Source organism: Halyomorpha halys, unplaced genomic scaffold (genome assembly GCF_000696795.3).
Source record: "Halyomorpha halys isolate HHAL.00 unplaced genomic scaffold, Hhal_1.1 Scaffold623.1, whole genome shotgun sequence".
Classification (NCBI taxonomy): domain Eukaryota; kingdom Metazoa; phylum Arthropoda; class Insecta; order Hemiptera; family Pentatomidae; genus Halyomorpha; species Halyomorpha halys.
This window is the reverse complement of record NW_027107123.1, coordinates 295,660-315,964: the sequence shown is the minus strand read 5'-3', so window position 1 is coordinate 315,964 and position 20,305 is coordinate 295,660. Positions and strand designations below refer to the sequence as shown.

The window sequence follows — 20,305 nt, the reverse complement described above, 5'->3', positions numbered from 1 at the left end:
TTTTAAACTTTAATATGTATTATTCATACAATATTACTATGGTGACTTTCATACCGAATGTGGGAGGGTTGAAGAGATGGTGGAGTTCTTTTAACAGCATACAATTGTAAGGCGTCTTTAGGTTCAACAATAAAACCAACATAAAGGAGGAAGCCACAGGCTAACATTGCGGAATTTGTTTTACCATCCTGAAATAAGAAGATTTTATTTAAGGTATTTTGGTGTATATATATAAAATTGACTGTATAACTTAGAATATGAAGATGGTCAGGGTTACGGGTTGCAGTCAAAAAAGAACAAATAGTTTTTAACTTTTTAATGTCCGACGTTTCGTCCCACTTTGCAAGGCTTCATCTTGTTCAAAGTGATAGGTTAAACAAACCAAACTATCTTTTTTGACCGGAACTCTGACCATCCTCTTCATATTTTGGTTTATGTTTCCAATAATGAAGCTATGAAATTGATTTAAAAAAAAAATTTAATCCTTCCTCAAAATTTGAGATTAATATATCAAGATACTTGGAATCCAAAACAAAATTTAAAAAAAAATCTTTTTATTAAATTTTAAAAAAAATTATTAAACAATTAGCAAAAACATTTTTATTTTCTAACCGTAAAATTCAACATTGAAAAACCCAAGTTAATATTCTTTCATCAAAGCAAAATTACCCAACTGAAAATTGTCCCAGTTGAATGTTTTTTTTTTTTTTATTTACTTCAATATCATTACATCTTAAACTTTGGGTATAACTGTATTTTAAATCCTAAACTCAGTGAATCATATGAGATTTTTGTACTTGGAAATTCCCAAGATCCGATGAGTCAGAGCATAATAGATTAACCGAGGCTGTAGTGCGCCTTTTATACAATTGTGAAAAAATAAATAAACACAATAGCAAAATGTTTATAATAAATAATCTGCATAATAGAGATACTCACATTACACACGATGAAACAAACATTGGAAGGCTGACTAGACAAAAAATGGTACATGTGCTCACAGAGGGTGTACAAAGCCTGGAGCGAGGGACACTTCTTACCCCAGCCGCACTCTACAATCTGGAAGAAAAATAAAACAGGTAATTAGTGATAGGATTTTTCAGTTAAATAATTCTATTAAATTACTAAAGATTCAATAAGGAGAAATGGATGAAAATTATACAACTTCTAGCTAGCTACCCCTAAAATATCACCTTTGAAATAAAGAGACACTCTATAAATCAGTACTATGACCTATAACATATACCTGGCCCATATGGAACTTTACTAATTTAACCAACTTAATAAAAACTATAAGTACTCCAAAACGAATGCCTGAATTGTAAACTATTCATAATATACAAGAATAATTAAAATAAATTCAGAATTAAATATAGACACTGTACACGAATACAAATACAAACTGAACTATAATTTCTTTCTGTCTTGTCCTAACTCTTTAAGCCTTTAATAACTGAAATATGAAACTATAAAAAAATAACAGCCCTTAGATTTAAACATATATTACTGTAAAAATCATCATTCACAATCTGAATTTTATTTCAAAGCTGTTTTGATTTTTTTTTTTCTTTAAATTTATTTGTGACCAAAATGCAAAACATAAAATCACATGTAATAAGTAGCAAATAAAAATGAATAGTATAAGGCTGTATTCTCAAGCAGTGTAATAATTATTATACACTAACATTTATGAAATAAAACAAACATTGATATATATAAACAAATTACCGTTGATACTTCTTTAACCTTGAAAAACAATTATTATTGTTTTATTATAACAAGAAAATTTACAATATTTATATACACTAAAATTTCTAGATATAATTTTTCGAGGTTAAATGTTCGAAATTTTTATGATTGACTGATAATTGAATAATCAGACCCAAATATTATGAAGAAATTATTCAGAAAACGGAACAAATTATGCTAACTAGAGTCAGGACCAGCACTGTAAATGAAAAATAGATACTTATAAATCTGTTACAGTTCCATATTAAAAGAGACATCTTACCGTTGCATTGGGAAACCTATTCAAAGGAAAAGAGGACTGTGTCAAATTGTAGATGGCAGCTCCAGGCAAGGGATGTCGAGATTCGACAGTATACCTCAAATCGTGGAGGGTATCTGGGCCATCGGTATAGTTGACAACACACAGTCGAGATGTAATGTAACTTGCAGCCATCTCTTCGCCCCTCACCATCGTTCTGAAAAGGGAAACATGATAGTAATTACGAAACTATATAAAAAATATATAGCAGCAGTTATTCTCCTGTAATAAATGAACAATGCTAAAACATTTGAATTAAATTTATCACACTTATAAATGTGATCTTTTTGAACACTGAAACAAAATTTTCTACAAACCTTCTACTATAAAATATGATTTTATAATTGTAGAATTTTAAGTTTAAGCCATTTGTATGCCTTGGATCTGCTATAAATAATGAAAATCAAATTAGAAAAAAATTAACAATAGAGTCATGGCTGATAATGTAACCTATCCTACATTATGCGAACCTGAAACATTTGAAGTCTTGACTGCTGTTTATACAAAATTAAAATTGCATAAGTCTTATAGAATATTATTAACTGTATAAAAAAAATAGGGTAAGATGGGCAAAATACATAGTCAGAATAGAGGATAAAAAAGAAAGTGTTGGAAAAAAAGAAAAGGAAAAGACCAAGAAGTTGATAGAGGGATGAAGTGGTAAGAAAGTATACGAGTTAGTATTAGATTGTAGGTTTGGATATTGACCTTATCTAACCAGTCCACACATTTCAACTTGGAGAAAACAAATTCTGCAGATGTGCAAAAATTAAGCCTGAAAGTATCTCAAGTACTCTACAAGAGAGCTACACATTATGCATAAACTATATCCACATAAAAATATGTTATACATAGAATATAGGAAAGTAATACTTACTGTTGAACAGACTGAACCACTTTAGATGACGTGTCTCGAAGATTTTTTAGAAAACTTCCAGCACCTCCTCTAATTTGTGAAAAAAGTCCTCCACCACTGTTGGGAGTGCTGCTTGGTGGGGCTGCATGTACAGGGGGAGCAGGACGGCTAAAAACAATATAATACAGTAAAAAATTCAATAACCAAACATATATTTTTAAAACATGACAAATATATGTAATGAAAGTCTAAATTATCATCTCAGATTATGGCAAAAACCAGATTAAAGAAGAGCTCACCTCGGAGGAATCTGTGAGGGACTATGAGAACGGGGGCTATTGCTAACCGCAGAATGAACTGGGCTAGGTGCAGCAGGTTGTTCCTTTGCACTGTCCTGACTCGAACCTGAAATATTGGAAATAATCATAATATTTCCTACATTATGTTTTAAATTAACTGAGTTGTTGCATTTCAAAAGAAGCCAATTTTTCAAACATTTATTCTTTTTACTAATAGATTGGTACTAGATTATCACAATATAGAAGAGCTCCTGCCTAAATCAGTTAATTCACACACTTGCAATTTTATTGTTTTTTTGAAAAAATCCTTTGGAATGCAACGTCTCAATTACATTATAAAATAAATTCGTGAGCATTAAAACTGAACCATTATGGTCCATGAAGTAAAGAATCCTTCTGTCAAGTCCTTAAGTTGACAAATCAGGACATCCCTTAAAATATTTTAGTTAAATTGTACAGGCAGACTTAAATCAAGTCATATTTTGTCCTTAAATTCATCATATAAAACCTTTTGTTTAAAGTGCAATTATTTTTTTTTTTTAACTATAACCAACAATAAATTATCTGAATACAATTGGATTTTCGTTTTTTGTTCAATTTTTGTTACATTCCTTCATGAAATACCTAACGGATAACACACTTAACCAGGGCTGGAAGCAACTGAAGAAATAATACTACAAATCAAGAAAAGAAAGGGACTTTTAGAAATATTTTAAAAGTAAATGCATGGAATTTTCAGTCCTAGAGGATATGATTGTCTTCAGGAAAACACTAATTAAATTCATATTTACTTCAGACTATTGAACACATTTTCTTTTCATTTCACTCTCTTTTTCTAAAATAATTAAAGTTAAATTAATAGACCTAAAAAAAGGCAAAATAAAACAAGGACTGCCTTTATTTGTTACTTTAATTTTTTTAACTGTTTTAATTATAGACAACTTACTTGTCGCAATCACTAGTTTTTCCAAGGGTATCGGTTCATTGGGATTTATGCCTATTGTTTCTGCTATAGATGCAAGCCTATCCAAAATCTGTGGAAGAGTGAGTCGCTTTTCAGGTTCAGCAACTAGACAACCATCTAAAAAATAATTATATAGAATTTTAGTTTTAAATTGTCTTCCCTTAAAACATCATCATAGTAAACTATTTATATTTTTTTTAAAACTATAATTGTATAAAAGGACTGTCAAAATGAGAAAAACAAGAATGAATAATAATAAAAGTATGATTTTCAAATCTTTTTGAGAGCACATCTAACAAAATAAATAATTACTATGAACTCATGACTTAAAAAAAAATCTACAAAATGTTTAATGAACAGGTCATGAACAATAGGTAACAAAAATTAGTAGTCGAAAAGATATATTACACGCAATAACTATTATGAACAGTGCACCAATGATAACAGTAAATTCTATGTCCATATTAACAGAATATGGTTGAGGTTTTTTTAAAGAAATTTTCTATCATATAATAAGTTTATAACCTATGTTCAAGGTTGACTTATGTTTGGATTTGATCTAGAAAAATATGAGTTTCATTATACTCAGAGATTTTAACTCACTTCATGATTTTTAATTTCTGCTTTCCTGATTTGCCTTTATGTTAACTGCTTACCATCATAACATATTAAACATTTAATATAACTTGCAAGAATACCCTACTTTATAGACAGAATTGAAATTAAAATATTAAAAATATCATAAAAATGATTACCGATGATCGAATGAAAAGGTTTATACTGAGAATCACCAGGAGGAAGTGAATAATTAGCATTGATGATACGAAGAGTGGATGAGTCCTCAAACGGATGCCTCAGATAGGCCAGGAGGCAGAGGAGACAACCGATCGCCCAAGAGTCAGCCCCAGGTCCGACCTCGCGATTGTCCCAAGTATCCAGCATTTCAGGGGCTCGGTACATTGGTGTCGTACACCTTGAAATCTGAAAAATAAAGGATCGATTTAAGCTGGAAAGCTAATATTCTTTAAGCCATAATATTTGAATGATAATAATAATTATAAATGTATATAATATATAATCATAACAATATAAAAAAATGGCAACATAGTCCAAAAACTAATAATGTAAACTTATAATAAAGTGAATATAGTATAATTGTTTCCAATAAATTAACTTCTGATAATTCTTCAAAATAAAATTATTATTTTTGATTCCTTGATTCAGACTAATCTAAATGATCCACTCAGACTTGATATAGAATAGAGTCAGTCCCTGTTTTACGTCATTGCAGAGTTACATTGTTAATCAATTTAAACCAGGAACCGTTTTACGTCACAGCAATTCAGATATACATTATTGAAAGAAAAAATTGAATTTCTTTATCGAATGAAGCTATTAAAAAAAACAATTTATATTGGTTTAGCCAGAACAACAGTTCAAACAATAAATAAATATAGAACGATATATATGAGATATATATATTAATAAAGATACATATAGGTATATATATTTTCTAATCACACAATTGCAGTGACCACCAATAAATCTAAATTAAATAGGAACAGCAATATTTTAAAATTAAAAATAATTTTGTTTTCAATCTTATTACAGAATACTCAGGTTCTTATTTAACGAACAAGCTTTCCGATATCCACAAAGAATCGTAGAGTTGTATGATATATTAGAAATCTACTGATACATTTCAAGATTGATTTTTTTATTAAAGATAATTATATTATGTTAGTCAAATGATTTGTGAATTTCTAAATAATGATCATATTTAAAAAAATAATGTCTGCATTCAAATCCAATTTTTACAATTCTAAATACAAATGAAAGATTTATAATAGTTAACAACCTCAAAAATCTTTGATAAAATCCATTATAAATTTTAATAAAATAAAATTTAGGTTAAACAGATAGTTTATTCTTGCTTAAAGGTGTAATAAGTCATCAACATGTACAGATAGTAGACACAACAAACAGATAGTATACACACACACAAATACCATGAATAGAAAACATTGTAGCGCATTCTCAAACCCATTTAAATACTTACAAATAATATTTAACGCTTCAACTCCTGAATCTATTATATTATAGAAAGAAAAAAAAAATTGTGAACCTTCAAGGAAGCAGACAATTTCAAAACATTTCTCCAAAAAAAAAAAAAGTTAGAACAAAGTGAAATAATGAATGTTAAAATCTATTTCATTAAATTATTATGTTCATTAAGTCCAAGTCAATAAAAATCATTAAGTTCAAGTCAGTAAATCAAAGAGATGTTAAGAAAAAAGCCACATTCCAAAAAATTAAAAGTAATCAGAATGTAAAAAAGTAAACATTAAAGAATATTTAATTAAAATGTGGAAGCATGTTTAAAGAGCTTGGTAACAGCAATGTAAAGATTTGAAATCAGTCACTACAAGAGGTACGATAAAAAACCTCCTTACGAGGGGAGGCAAAAGAGCAGAAAACTTGTAAAAAGACAAATGAAATTAAAAATAAAATTTTTATTTTTTCAAGATACGCAATACAAAAAAAATCTTCTATACCTGATCTTGTATTAGAGACCTTTGCTGAGCACTCCATGTGTGATCTGGCTTGACTACATTACACGTAGCGCTTCCAAAATCACAAAGTTTTATCCTCCCTTCACTGGTAAGCAGAAGATTTTCAATCTAAAAAATAAAATATTTATAACATTACATATCATACATTGAGGGAGTCTTGGGACTGGCTGACAGAAGTGAAACTTCAGGAAATGATATAATATATAGAAACTTTTATTACTAATAATATTTATATAACGATATTAATTAATAATATGTAAGTTTTTAAGATATTTTAATTCTAATGTTCTAAAACTTGTTATTTCATTTCTGCTCAATCTTTTCCACCAGCATCAAGATACAATTTTGAATTACAGCTCATTACAAAGAGGATGAAATGCTGAACATTTTCCTTAGTGACAGTATGCAGCTATGATTTTTAGTTTTAAAGATATTTTAAGCTAAATACAAAACATGCTAAGCATTGTCCCACCATTTCCTTTCATTTTGAACATTCCTTCATGTCACAAAATCAATTTACTCCCCTATATATTTTTTTTTCTTGAGCTGTAGAACGTCAGTATAGAAGTTTAACTTCAATATTTAATGTTTTTCACAATATCCAATAATTTTCATAATATGAGGTATAGATGTAAAAATACAATAAAGAATTTTTTTAATAAACAATTAGTAAAAGGCTTAACACTAAAAGTCCTTCACTAGAAACCAACCTCTACTGCATTCTATCAGAATCCAAATCATCAAGACCTAATATGCAATCCTACGATCTGCATTTCGAGTATTTAGTTAGCTTTGAAAGGGTTTTCTTGTTAAAAGGGAGGTGATGAGAAAAACTAAAATGATGATCTGTAAATCGACGTTCCTCACTATTCTTTGCTACTCTTCCGAATCACAGTCCCTCAACTCGAAACACTGAGTCCAAACCAATCCTTGGAGATGCGTTATCTTCATAAAGTGGAAGGAAGGATACAACAAGATAGAATATGGAACAACACCATATGGACTAGCCTTGGAATTAAACCAGCTGAGCGTATCCTAGAGGAGCACAAGCTAAGGTGTTTCAGACACCTCCTTCCGACTCAACCAGGAAGACATATGAGACTCGTGTGGAGAGAAGGCCAAGAGGAAGACTGCGAATTTCCAGGGAGGAGAGTGTTAAGGAGGCGTTCAGAATGCAGGATATCGACTGGAGTAAGAGAAGAGAAATGGTCCAAGAACGAGACATCTAGTCCAGACTCTACGAATCGTAACCCCACACTGCACAAGTGGTAAAGGGGATAAAATGATGATGATGATGACCTAAATTTTAGTCGACCCTTAGACACTTGCTCAGCAGATTATCCTTTTATTGATTCGTTTGCTATATTTATTGATTTATTGCTATATTTCATTCACCAGAATTCTATTACCTCATCACATTTATTAGTTATAGATCACATACAAAAAAAATTTAATGTCTCATTACAATAACATAAAACAAACAACTTTTTTTGAAGCAGAATCTATTTCTTTGAAGGATAATTGACGATCATAGTATTGACAATTCCTACAGCAGATAACTGAATCCACTACTGGTTAATACTAGTCCAAGAATATTCGTCACTTGTGTTTACATGTTCTTTCTTATTAAGTTGAATTTGACTCTTTATATGTTATGTATAAATTAAATAAAGAAAAAAAATAATAAAATAAAATTGAAATAAATAAATATTGGCACACAAGCTGTAATGCCAACTCTAAAAGGAGCGCTGGCAGTACAGTTACGTAACTAAGGTCTTATTTTTCTCCAATTTTGTTTGGAAAAAAGATAACAAGTATTTTGGTTTCAGAAATACTTAAAAGCCTTTGAAATAAATTGTGGCATGAGGACAAAAAAACAGTTTAGAAAAAGGCACTCCTCAAATGCCCAACCCAATTCGCATACACATTGTCGATGCTATAACCCAATTTTAGGGAATGCAGCTGTAGAGAAAGCAAGTCTATATATCAAATTTTGTATCATCCAGTAATGCTGGAGGCGGAATGAAAAGAAGTGGAGAGAATACATATAAGAAGGAGATGGTCGAGTATATAGTCCAGAGGGAACAAAAATTGTTATCAACTATTTATATGCCGACATTTTGCCCCTCATTGAATGGCCCCATCAGACAATCAAAACTGATTCTTATGTTGTCTTTCAACACTGAAACCATGCAAAGTGGGGTGAAACGTTAGTAAATAAATGGTTGATAACTTTCTCGTTCCTTCTTGACATCTCTGAAGCCCCAAAACCATGTTATTAGGCATCAAAGTGATATCATATATTATAAACCCATTTTTAGTGATATCACATATGGAAATAAATTTTAAAATTATATTTTTTGTACAATGGCTAAAACACTAAATAATGTTTAAAATTATAAAGTATAAGTTTGCACTACATATTTATCTACAAATTTACACTCATTTTTGTCTTAAGATCCATTTTTTATTGTCAAACAAACACAACCAAATACACTAAGTGTTTTCATACTATTTGTTCGCACTTATCATTAAAAACTCTAGACAATATTCGTAAAGTTGTCATGACAACGGTATAAGAGGTAACAGTTTTGTTCGCTATAGCTTATTATATAGATATTTAATTTCTTAGTTTTCCTACATCTGCATGTCAAGCAGTAGTACTCTAGGACATTTTATTTTCTTGATATGAGGATACAAGGAATAGCTCATCCATTTACAAATTGCAGATACACCTCACCTTTTGATGAGATGAGAAAAATTTAACAAAAATACACTTTAATTTTTTTAAAGAAAAATATGATTTTAATAAAAATAAATCATTTTTTTATCAATAAAATCACAGAAATCATATTTATTTTATTAGTATAGAATTATCAAATCTCAATAGTTAGCATTATAATACAGCTCACTGGAAACTAGAAATCCAGTTTGTGAGGGTTGAATACTATCAAACAACTAGATTGAAAACTATCAAATTAATTGAACAGGCCATATCATGGTGATAATTTATAATTATCATACTTTAATATCCCTGTGGAAGATAGGTGGGTTCTGTAGGTGCATATGGTGAATAGCTTTGCATGTTTGCCACATAATCCTTGTAATGACTTCAGGAGGCAATCCTGCAGATCCCCTCTTTTGTAGTAACTCAACCAAAGTACCTCCTGTAAAAAAAAAAAAAAAAATCTAAACAACCAAGAAAAGTTACAGAGTATTACTATAAAAATTAAAAATTATTTGAACCTGTGCAGAGTTCTGTAAGAAGTAAATATTCCGACATCCCATGACTAGATTGTGACTTGTCAATGAAAGCAGCGGCAACAAATTGTATAATGTTAGGATGTCCAGAGAGCTTTTTCTAATTTGACACAAGTAGTTAAGGATAAAAACTAACATAAGATAATTCAGCAATCAACTTTAAATTGGAGATATAGTTAAATAGTATGCAACTATTTAGAACAAGTAACATGATTAAAATGAAAACTATTGAAATAACTTTTATCATTTTTGTTTCCTTAGTAGTCAATACTTGATGTAACAAATGACCAAAATAACTATTGGACGTAAATAAAATTAGATTTATTCTTTATTATTATAGTTGTTTGAGAGTGGTTTAGTTTCTTTTTAAACAATTTTGATCTCTTTTCTCTCAACTTTATTCATTTTAACATCCGACGTTTCGACCTCTCAGGTCATTCTCAAGGATTCCTTATTCTGTCTGTATTCCTTTTTTATTCCTTAAAATTCATTAATGCCGGCTAATTGCCTTTGTCCCAATAATTTCTTCTATTAAATTATTTTCTAAATTTAAAACATTTTAATAACCACTTTCATGTTCATTAATAAACCCCAAACAGTTTATTAATTACTAAATAAATATTACAAATTAACGATATATGGTTTAGAGCCCTAGAAATGAAATATCTTTTAGTTGGAAAAATATGATAATTAAAAGGAAGAACATAAAATTTTTGATGTTTTCATTTAAAATATTTGTTATAAATATTTTTTTAGATTTTTTTTTTTATTGTAATCAATAATTTATAAATTTATAGGATCGCAGGAATTGAACTTTTCAGTTGCAATTTACAAGTAATTAAATAAGAACTTTAAAAAAACAAAAAGTTCTCAAATTTTTATAACTTAGAATACTAAAGAGTAGTTTGATGATAAGTTCTATACTCAAGATTACAAGAGTCTCTATAATACAATGTCTATAACATATATTAGACAAAACAGTTGTGCAAATAACAAGCAAATTGGGCCCAAGAAAAGAACACTTAAAAATACCTTATTTAACTAATAGTGTTCAAGTTTAAAAATTCAATTCAATAACAATAAGAAAGTGTCTAATTGAGAACAGAAAATATAATTTCAGTTGAAAATGTGCCCTAGAACTAATAAAAAATGAGTTTACAAACAAACCAGTAAGAAGTGATGTAAATTAACAATCCATCCTGGTTTCTAAAATACTCTTTTGAATAGCACTCACTTCAGTATGGAAGAAACAACTTTAAATTAGGCACTGGAATGTGAAACTGTGCCAATTCTGTTGTTTAGATAAACACTCTATAGCAAATACTATACAATGACTGACTGCTACAGAATAATCATGCCATAAAATTAATTGAAATCTTTTGTCAGTAACTGAGTAATTAAAAAAAAAAAGTCTGAAACATACATTTTATACCTTCACAGACAACAGACTCATTTTAATGAGGGTTTAATACGCTTACACTCTGTACAGAATTTAAAAAATTCATGTCAAAAGTATTAAAACTAGATTTACCAGACTGTACCACTCTGTATTGATTTCCTTTAAAATCTCTAAGAGTTATCATACACATCATAAGAATGTTCATTCAATGTAAAAGATTTAGATAATGACACGAGTATATTATTACAAAAAAAAATTATGATCGATGTACTTCTTGAACAACGTAAAAACATTAAGCTCTTATTTTAATATCGTGTTACAAGAGCAACACAAACTACATATTTAATATTGTCAATATGTAAAGGATACAAGAATGTTAATTTCTTTAATAATTGCTTGAGTTGCTTCATCATCAGCAGCTAATAGCCTCTGAAAGAGAAAAATAAATAATGAGTAACTATCCAACACAAGCAAAATGAAACTTGGAGGTAAAAACAACCTTGAGAGCATATTCCTTTCCAGTGTCAACTGCCTGAGCAACAAAGACCACTGCATATCCACCTTGAATAGCAGAATAAGAAATACAAACATATATCAACCATGAAAAAAAATACTTCTACAAAGCTAAGAAGTTTTATACCTTCAGCAACAACTCTTTTGACTTTCAATTTAATATTTCCAACTTCCACAATTTGTCCAACCAATTCATTGTTAATTGTAGTCGAAGTACTGCTACTAAAGTAACCAAATGCTGATTTAAACAGATCAGACATGCTGAAATAAAAACTGTCCTTTAGCGAAGAGGGAATGGGTTCACATTACAACAGCAGCCAAACACTGACAAAAAAAAATAAAATAAAACTTAAAACACGGCTCCAAAACCACTCACAAAACAACAGTCAGTAACAACCACAATCGGAATATTGAAGATTTACACAAAAAAGTACAGCCAACCTAAAGTTTAACTTGTCACTTCATTCTTATCATTTGTTTATCAGGCAAATATAGATATACAACAAAACAGGACATTTTCTTATTTTACGTACCAAATAATTTCGAGACAAAGAATTTCTTATTATTTTCGTTTATTACAAATAATGTGATGGCAGAGCACATATTACTGTCCAAAAGTGATCGTAAATACACTATTATGTGGCTAAAAATTGTGAGAAAGCAATTTTTTATTGATTTGGTTCATAATTATCCCCTAAAAGGTATATTATGCTTATTTCTTAATAATATTTTTAATAATCGATATATTCACTCGAAATAAATCAAAATAAAATAACCTGTGATAAGGCAGGTTCAGTAAGGTTTACTCCCCTAACAATTTATTTTTTACAGTCGGTTAGTTACATTCAGTCTTTTTTACTCTTGATTAATTAATTATTTTTTATAAAATCTTTTACCAAATGTATGCTTTAAAATTTTAAAGTTGTCTAAATCCACGTATGACTGCATAATGAGGTTAATCCTGAATATCATTAGGCTGTGTCATGACTTTTAATGAAGAATTAACTTGGAAGACTTGTTAATGCTTCTTTGCATACGTTTATGTGTGGCAATATGGTTTAAATGACTAAGTAGTACAATGTTTTGTGAAGTTAATTATTTTTATTCTGTGAGAAATGAACTAAAGAGGAGTGACTTGTATCTAAGAAAGGAGGATGATATTACTTCATTAACTAAGTGGAGAAGAAGCATGAAACAACCGTTTAATATGAGGTACATGTCATAATTAAGGAATTAAAAAATAAATTTTAAAAATGGATATGACTTCACCTACAAAACCTCCCCGGGGGGTTAAGAATTCAAAAGAAACAAGTGGTTTGTTGATGGCTGTTATTCGTACCTTATCCACTAGTGAATCAAATGAACAAAGAGACCTTGAAAGAGCTAAGCTAGAACGAGAATACAAAAAATGTGATCAAAGGCTTAATGAATTGGTTAGCATTCATAAACTAGATTTAGAACAGGTAATGCAACTATTCATTCAAATGTCAACTATGATCACAAATACTAGAGATAAGCTTCGCAGTATTAAAGAAATGTTGATTGCTTGTAAAACATTGTTGAGCTGTAGAAGAGATGAGCTGAAAAAGTTGTGGTTTGAAGGAGTAGAACACAAACATGTTTTGCAGTTACTGAATGAAATTGAGGAATTAAAAGAAGTCCCATCAAAATTAGCTCATTTTTTGGCTAATAAAGATTACCTTAATGGTACTAAAATTTTAGTATTGGCACTTAATGCTGGTGATGGTGACTTAGAAGGTGTAGAAGCTCTTAATGAACTTAAGACTGAATTGCAAGTTAAAAAAGAAAAGTTATACGAAATGCTCCTTAGTGAAATTTCTAATATCATCTATCTTGAACCAGTGAAAACATTAGACTGTTCCTCAAATAATCAGGTTGTGACTAGGGACAAATTTAGGTGGAGACAAAAAATATTGGATTCATCCAGTATCACCAACTCCTTTGAAAAATCTTCCAGCATTAGTTACGACATTGAGTTAAGAATGTTAGTTGAATGCCTTGGTTTACTCAACAAGCTTAATGAATCTGTTGAAAGCATAAAGAGTAAAATGCAAGATGAAGTTTTGAATGTTGTTAATCTGGTATCAAAAGCTGTTGCAGCCAATACTGGAAACAGCCATCCACTAATAAAACTTCTCGAAATGTTGGTTGATCAGTTGAGAAAAATAGCTATTCGATTCAAATCTTTACTTAATGCTTATGGAGAAGTATCGAAAAAATGTCAAGTGACTTTGTCTCCAGTTAATGGTACAGATATTTGGAATACGATTCAAAATGTCTTACAACTCTTATTAACAGATTATTTAGATATACAGAATACTGCTAATGACCCTACACCAACTCCTGGTTATCCTGATCAGACTGCGGACATTGCTACGTTTTTTGCTCGAAGAAGAATTCAAAGGCCTAGGAAATTTCCATTATTTAAATTTGAATATTCTTCTAATGTTAATTTCCTTTCTAAAGAACAGCAAGCTGCAGTAACGCTATCTGAAAATAAGCAGCGTGGGAAAGTATTGATTTGTCCTCCAGAACCATTTAATATCACTATAGTTTATAAAACCCTTCAGAAATTCATTGAAGAGATTGAATCATCATTATCTCTTCCTTCTGGTAAATTTTGTACACTAAATATTTTTGTTAATGATTATGTTAAAGATGCATTCATAGGAAGAGAGCATACTCGTATATCGATGAAAATTGAAACCGCTACTAAGTCTACACATGCTTGGCGGGCTCCAATTACACCAAATGAAGTTTCTCAGGTAGGACTGTTAAAACCCATACTGCAAAGTACATATCAAGTAAGCAATGCTTTGAAAGAACTCGAAACACTCTTGGATTCTCTACCCAAACATAAAATTGAAGTTTTAGAAATCTTAGTGAACCTTATCAAAAACTTTGTTGAAACTTGCTCTGCTGCATATCGTGGTATAATACAACCTGAACCTGAAGATAAAAGACTTTGTAGTGCTGCATGGCTAAAAGATGAAGATATTAGTAGGTTTTTGAAGTCCTTACCAAACTGGATTGATCTGCAAGCTCAGAAGTCATTCTACCACTCTGGGAGGCCATTGAAGAGGGAAGATACTACGGAAGAAGAGAGTCCAGAAGATGTTCGACAAAGAAATATTAAAGAAGCTGAAATATTAGCCAGTAACCTTGGTGAAGGTGGGATCGGTCCTCATGAAATAATATCTGATCCTACACAGCTTAAGTGCCTTGCTCAATTACAAGAAAGCATGGAATGGTTTGCTTTTCGAGTTCTTCAAATAAATGTAAATATTAAAAAAAGAATGCATGAAAGTCAAAATGAACCTAATAATTTAGGTAAATACTTAAACCTTTTAAGTAATCTTTCAGAAGAATTCGAAGACCTTGCCAGTACTTGTTTATTAGTCCTCCACCTTGAAATAAGAGTTCAATGTTTTCATTATCTGCTTCCAAGAGGATTTGTATCTGGAAAGACCAAAGACAATTCTCACGATCCTGATCCTAGAGTTCTAGATCTCAGTAGAGTTTTAGTATCTGTCGATGAAGCTCTATCGCCTAGCTTGCAACCTCGAAAATGTAAGTATATTTTTGAAGGGCTTGGTCATTTAATTGCTAAGATATTAATGAGTTCTGCTCAATATTTGGACAAAATTGATGAAAGTGCGATACATAAGATGTGTAGAAATATTTTTACTTTGCAACAGACTCTTAGTAACATAACAATGACTAGAGAAGTAGCCTTAGATCATGCTAGGAGATATTTTCAGCTTTTTTTTATGACCCAAGAAGACATATTAAATCAGGTTCTCGAAAAAGGGCCTGAATTTTCAGAGTTGGAATACATGAATGCCTTACAGCTGATTAATCGCACCTATAATGATCAAGAAGACCCAAGTATAGCGCAAAAGTATTTACAAAGACTGTCAGATATTTTAGGTGAAGTTGGAGTAACAGTTTGATATTTATTTTATGTTAGAATGATACTAAAGCTGTGTATTAATATAGGCGCCTGTAAAAATTTTAACAATAGAAGCAGATTATTTATACAAAATATCAATGTTAATATTATTATATATATATTTTTTTTATGTTGTAAAGAATTATGCCAAATAATTTATAATATAGCCGTAGGGGTATGTACTGTAGTTCATGTATAAATGTCAATTAAGAATGTTATTTGATAGTTCTTGCCTCATTATTTATATATGAATTCGGAAGGGTACTAAATTAAATTTATAAGAAATGTTATTTATTTGTATTTATTAATCCTATCTTATTACTTTTAGTGTTATAATGCTGAAGTTTATATATATTTTTTTTTCTATTATAATGAAATTATTTTAGTTTTTTTAATGTTATTAAATGCCTACCTTATTCAATAATACAGAAAACTTTGCAATTCTTGAAAATCTATTCACGTCAATTACTTCTGATTTTCTATATGCATGGTTTCTTATTTCAAAATTATTTTACTCATTTAAACAATTTATAATAAGTAACCTATATATGTTTACGTTAAAGTGAGGATCAATCATATTTTTTCCTGTAAATGAGTTTATAAAATATCGAGTATCTACTACTTCTATTTACATACTTTTTTTTTTAACCAAAATGTGATTCATATTAAATTTAAACATGTCTTTTAACAGTTTGTTCTGGCAATTTCAGGCCCAAATGTCTTGTTATAAAATTATACTGGTGATTCTGATGTTTTTAAAGCATTACATTATAATGATTGATTGAAGAAATAAGAGTAATACTCCAACAGTTTCTTGACCTAGGTTTGTGTGTATGTATAGAGAGGGAGAGAGTGAGATAAGATTATTTGATAATTTACTGTATAATTTAATTAATTTTATTGTTGTAAATTTTAATTGAGTTTATTACTGTTAACATTATTATTATATTTTTAGTTTTATCTCTATTTATTCCAAAATTATAAAACCCGAGAGAAATGTAATAAAAAAATTTACACTTTTTTTGAGTTGGGAGAGGCCCAATACTTTTTATTTTATTTTTTAACCATAAGTTAAAGAAAAACTTATCTTTTAGAGCCATAAGTAAAAAGATGTCCGTTTGTTGCCGAGAAAGTACAGTGGCGCTGGTTCGAATTCAGCCTGGAAAAGTCGACTTTTATTTCGGGAATGAAAACTTGATCCCAACCATGGTTATGCTAGAATAGAGTGGTGACGTGTAGATGATTCCCGAATTGTGAATTATTGTAAACGCGATTTTATCTTTAACTTTTTTAGGTTGTCTTTCTTGAAAAAAAAATCTTGAAGAATCCTGCTATATTTCTGTTAACCCTTGAACCAAGAGTTTAATTTGATTATTCTTAATTATTAAGGAGCTTGTTCTGATAAGTGACCACTTACTATCCACTACACTACATGTCGATTCTTCATGGTAAGATGATAGAAATACGTGAACTTTCGTCAATAATAAAATTATAACTTTTTTTAGTGTTATTTCGTCTCGTTTCTGAAACACAGGATATGAACTATGCTACAAGCCTATGCATCATTTTCTTAGTATCGCCTCCCCTTTAAAATTCTCTCGGTATGTGTTAGTTTCTTTGTCATTTGAAATTATTTAGGTTTAAATTGGTTACTTATTAGTTGATCGTATTGATAATAACGGTTAAATTTTCCAGGAGGAAATCAAGAGAAGAATTTCAAAATAGTGATTACTTTTTACTATTTTGAGATTCTTTTCCTGACTTAGACCATATTGTTCTTTATGAACTTTTTAAAGTAACGCCATGTTTAGTGAAAGATATACTTGCAGATCTTTAACGAAGCGTAATCTTGCCGTCATATCCAATTGCTCCACTATCATTACATATTCCGTTCTTGTCCGATCTGTCATTATCAGAAGAGAGGTGGAGGATGTACTATAATGTTTAACACGATTAAGAGTTTGTAAGGAGTTATTCCTTCGTATAGTAAGAAATGTCAGCGGATTTTAACTAAAAACATAACAAATTAGAAAAGAATATATCTGCAACTCGATGGAAAACAAAAAAAAACTATTCAGAGATAAATCTACCATAATTGTTTTTATACAACACATTGGTTAACCTTAATCTTAGTTAAAACATATTACAGTTTTATTTGAATGTCAGTACTGCCCTAACTGTAAAATAATACTACTGAAGAAAACTGTCATTATGATTGACTAAATACTTCAATAATAATGGTATTTTTGTACGAGTATTTCCAAACTGAAATCATTCACATAAGTATATTATTCTTAGCATGAAATAAGTAGGCATTATATTTCAAGCGTACTAGAGAATTTTATTTTCTGTTGATGTGGGACGTGAAACTTTTTTTTTTTTAATCTGTATTCATAAGTATAAAGGATTTAAGTCCAAAAAATGTCGATGTTAAGTTTAGTAAAAAAACTCTATCGATTGGTATAAAGGAATTTAAGTTGTACATTATGATAATATCCTGGTTAAAACTATGAACGGATATACTTTTATACATTTTTTTTTTTAAACTTTATTTTTTGACTCCTGAAAAATCAAGAATATGGACTTAAACCCTTTATACTTATCTGTACAGAAATTCAGATTAGAACTGTAAGTAAATATTATCTTATATATTTATTTATGCTTAAATATCTCATATGTAAAAACTAGTATCATGATCTTAGAGATTCCTGGTAATTTCTAAATTATCATAACACAAGTCTTGTTAATAATTACTAACATCTAAATCTAGACACTGTAATTTGTTGTTACAGCTGAGCATACGTTGACCTCAGGTCAATTATCTAGGAATACGTTATCACAATTCACGCCCACTCTTCAAATTAAAAAATCCAGTTGGTACTACCAGTTGTAATGGTCTGATAAACACGAACTTTTTCCTTATTGAACAAAATCAGACTGTTGTTGGCAATCTAATATTTAATAGGAAGTCTCTAAGATACAGGCGAGGAGGGATACGAAGTCACCAGCATTGCGGGGTGAAATTGCTACGAAGAAAAATTTATATATTTCGCTTAATAATATTTGAAGAATGTTTTTTTTACCTTGATAGTTGAGAATTAAAGGAAAAATTCGTTATTGGAATAGTGCAAACGTATATTAGGTTTTGTAATAAAAAAACAAGACAAACTACCACAGTTCCTCCACTTTACGGTATATATTTTGGGAGCAATATAAAGTCAAAAAATAAATAAACTAAATTAAAATCGAGCATGTGATATCACTGTTTAAGTGAAATTAATTTTCCAGAAGAAAAAAAGTAAATATATATATTCAGATTCATTGCGATTAAAACATTAGATGCAAAATTTTAAAAACTACGAGAATAATTCTTATTTTATAAATATAATTTTTTAAGTCTCCTTTGAAATCAGACTATTTTATCTAAATCAAATGCAAACTTAACTACTTTATAAAATCATTTTAATTTTTATTATTTTTAAACAACATAACATATAATGTTCTAAAACATTATACTTTTTTTACAGAAAGGCTTTAAGATAGTTTTCAATAAAATAACTGTTCCATACTGTGAATAGACGATTGCTTCACCAATTAACTAGAAAACCGTAGAGAAACAGTTCAAAAGAAAAACATCAAATTCCCAAAAGTCATGTTTTCAGTACTAATGAACTTTTCTTCGAAAACTAGAAAGATAAATTAATTAAAATTTGTGTTATCAGTACACATAACTCATCATTTATAGCGCCTTGTAAAAAAAAAAAAAAAAAAAAAGGAGTGATAGGAAAGAAGAAAAAAATTTCAAGTTGAAAAAAAAAGAAAGGAGGTAATTTTTTATTGTCGAAACCTTCAAAGATTTCTCGTTGATTATTATTATTTGGAAAACTTACAAAATATTCCTAAATAAAAAGGGTAATATGACGGAATCAATTATGTCTTTATCTCTTAAAATACTTCAGGAAAAGGTACTTAAAAAATTGTATTTTGTATCCGCGCGGAGGGATACAAAATACGGTTTTTTATGCGACGCTAGCTCGCCATTGCAATAAGATCAACCAGGTTCAGGACTAAATTTTACAGGCTTAATCATCTGCTAACTTCTCATAATCTTTCTCTCCGCCTCAAATTAAAGATCTACAAAAGTGTGCTGAGGCCAACCCTGCTCTACGGAGCACCTTTGCTGACCAACGCAGCACTTTCAACGTCCAAGAGCCTACAACAGTTTCAGAGCGGTATGCTGAGACGTATAGTGAGATATAATTCACTTCCAGGAGCAAAGACGGACTGCATACATACGACATTAAAACTACCGATGGTGACAAAATTTATATCGAGGAGACAAAAATACTAATTCTATTTTAATGAAGGGTACGAAAAAAATCAAATTATATTATTTTTTCTTTCAAAATTATTTCGATAT

General features: G+C 29.8%; 2 protein-coding genes across 2 annotated transcripts in view; one reads left to right on the top strand and one right to left on the bottom strand.

The window, feature by feature from the left end:
- Positions 1-17,905, bottom strand: part of aux (cyclin-G-associated kinase) — a 30,935-nt gene extending 13,030 nt beyond the window's left edge. Inside the window, exons 1-14 of the mRNA XM_014427103.3 lie at positions 17,713-17,905; positions 12,040-12,173; positions 11,899-11,960; positions 11,769-11,828; positions 9,986-10,100; positions 9,764-9,906; positions 6,722-6,847; positions 4,922-5,147; positions 4,149-4,283; positions 3,203-3,308; positions 2,925-3,071; positions 2,012-2,204; positions 940-1,059; positions 55-188 (exon numbers count right to left, since the gene is read on the bottom strand). Coding sequence (XP_014282589.1) covers positions 55-188; positions 940-1,059; positions 2,012-2,204; positions 2,925-3,071; positions 3,203-3,308; positions 4,149-4,283; positions 4,922-5,147; positions 6,722-6,847; positions 9,764-9,906; positions 9,986-10,100; positions 11,769-11,828; positions 11,899-11,960; positions 12,040-12,173; positions 17,713-17,795 — 1,784 coding nt within the window. The 5' untranslated portion in view covers positions 17,796-17,905. The remainder of the gene's footprint in view (positions 1-54; positions 189-939; positions 1,060-2,011; positions 2,205-2,924; positions 3,072-3,202; positions 3,309-4,148; positions 4,284-4,921; positions 5,148-6,721; positions 6,848-9,763; positions 9,907-9,985; positions 10,101-11,768; positions 11,829-11,898; positions 11,961-12,039; positions 12,174-17,712) is intronic.
- On the top strand, positions 12,941-16,032 carry Sec8 (Secretory 8). The gene has a single exon (XM_014427106.3). It carries the CDS (start codon positions 13,166-13,168, stop codon positions 15,884-15,886), a length of 2,721 nt encoding a protein of 906 aa, XP_014282592.1. The 5' UTR covers positions 12,941-13,165; the 3' UTR covers positions 15,887-16,032.
- Positions 17,906-20,305: the final 2,400 nt, after the last annotated feature.

What these genes read in the sequence shown, in the direction of transcription:
- Sec8 (XM_014427106.3), top strand. Translation starts at nt 13,166, where the DNA reads ATGGATATGACTTCACCTACAAAACCTCCCCGGGGGGTTAAGAATTCA.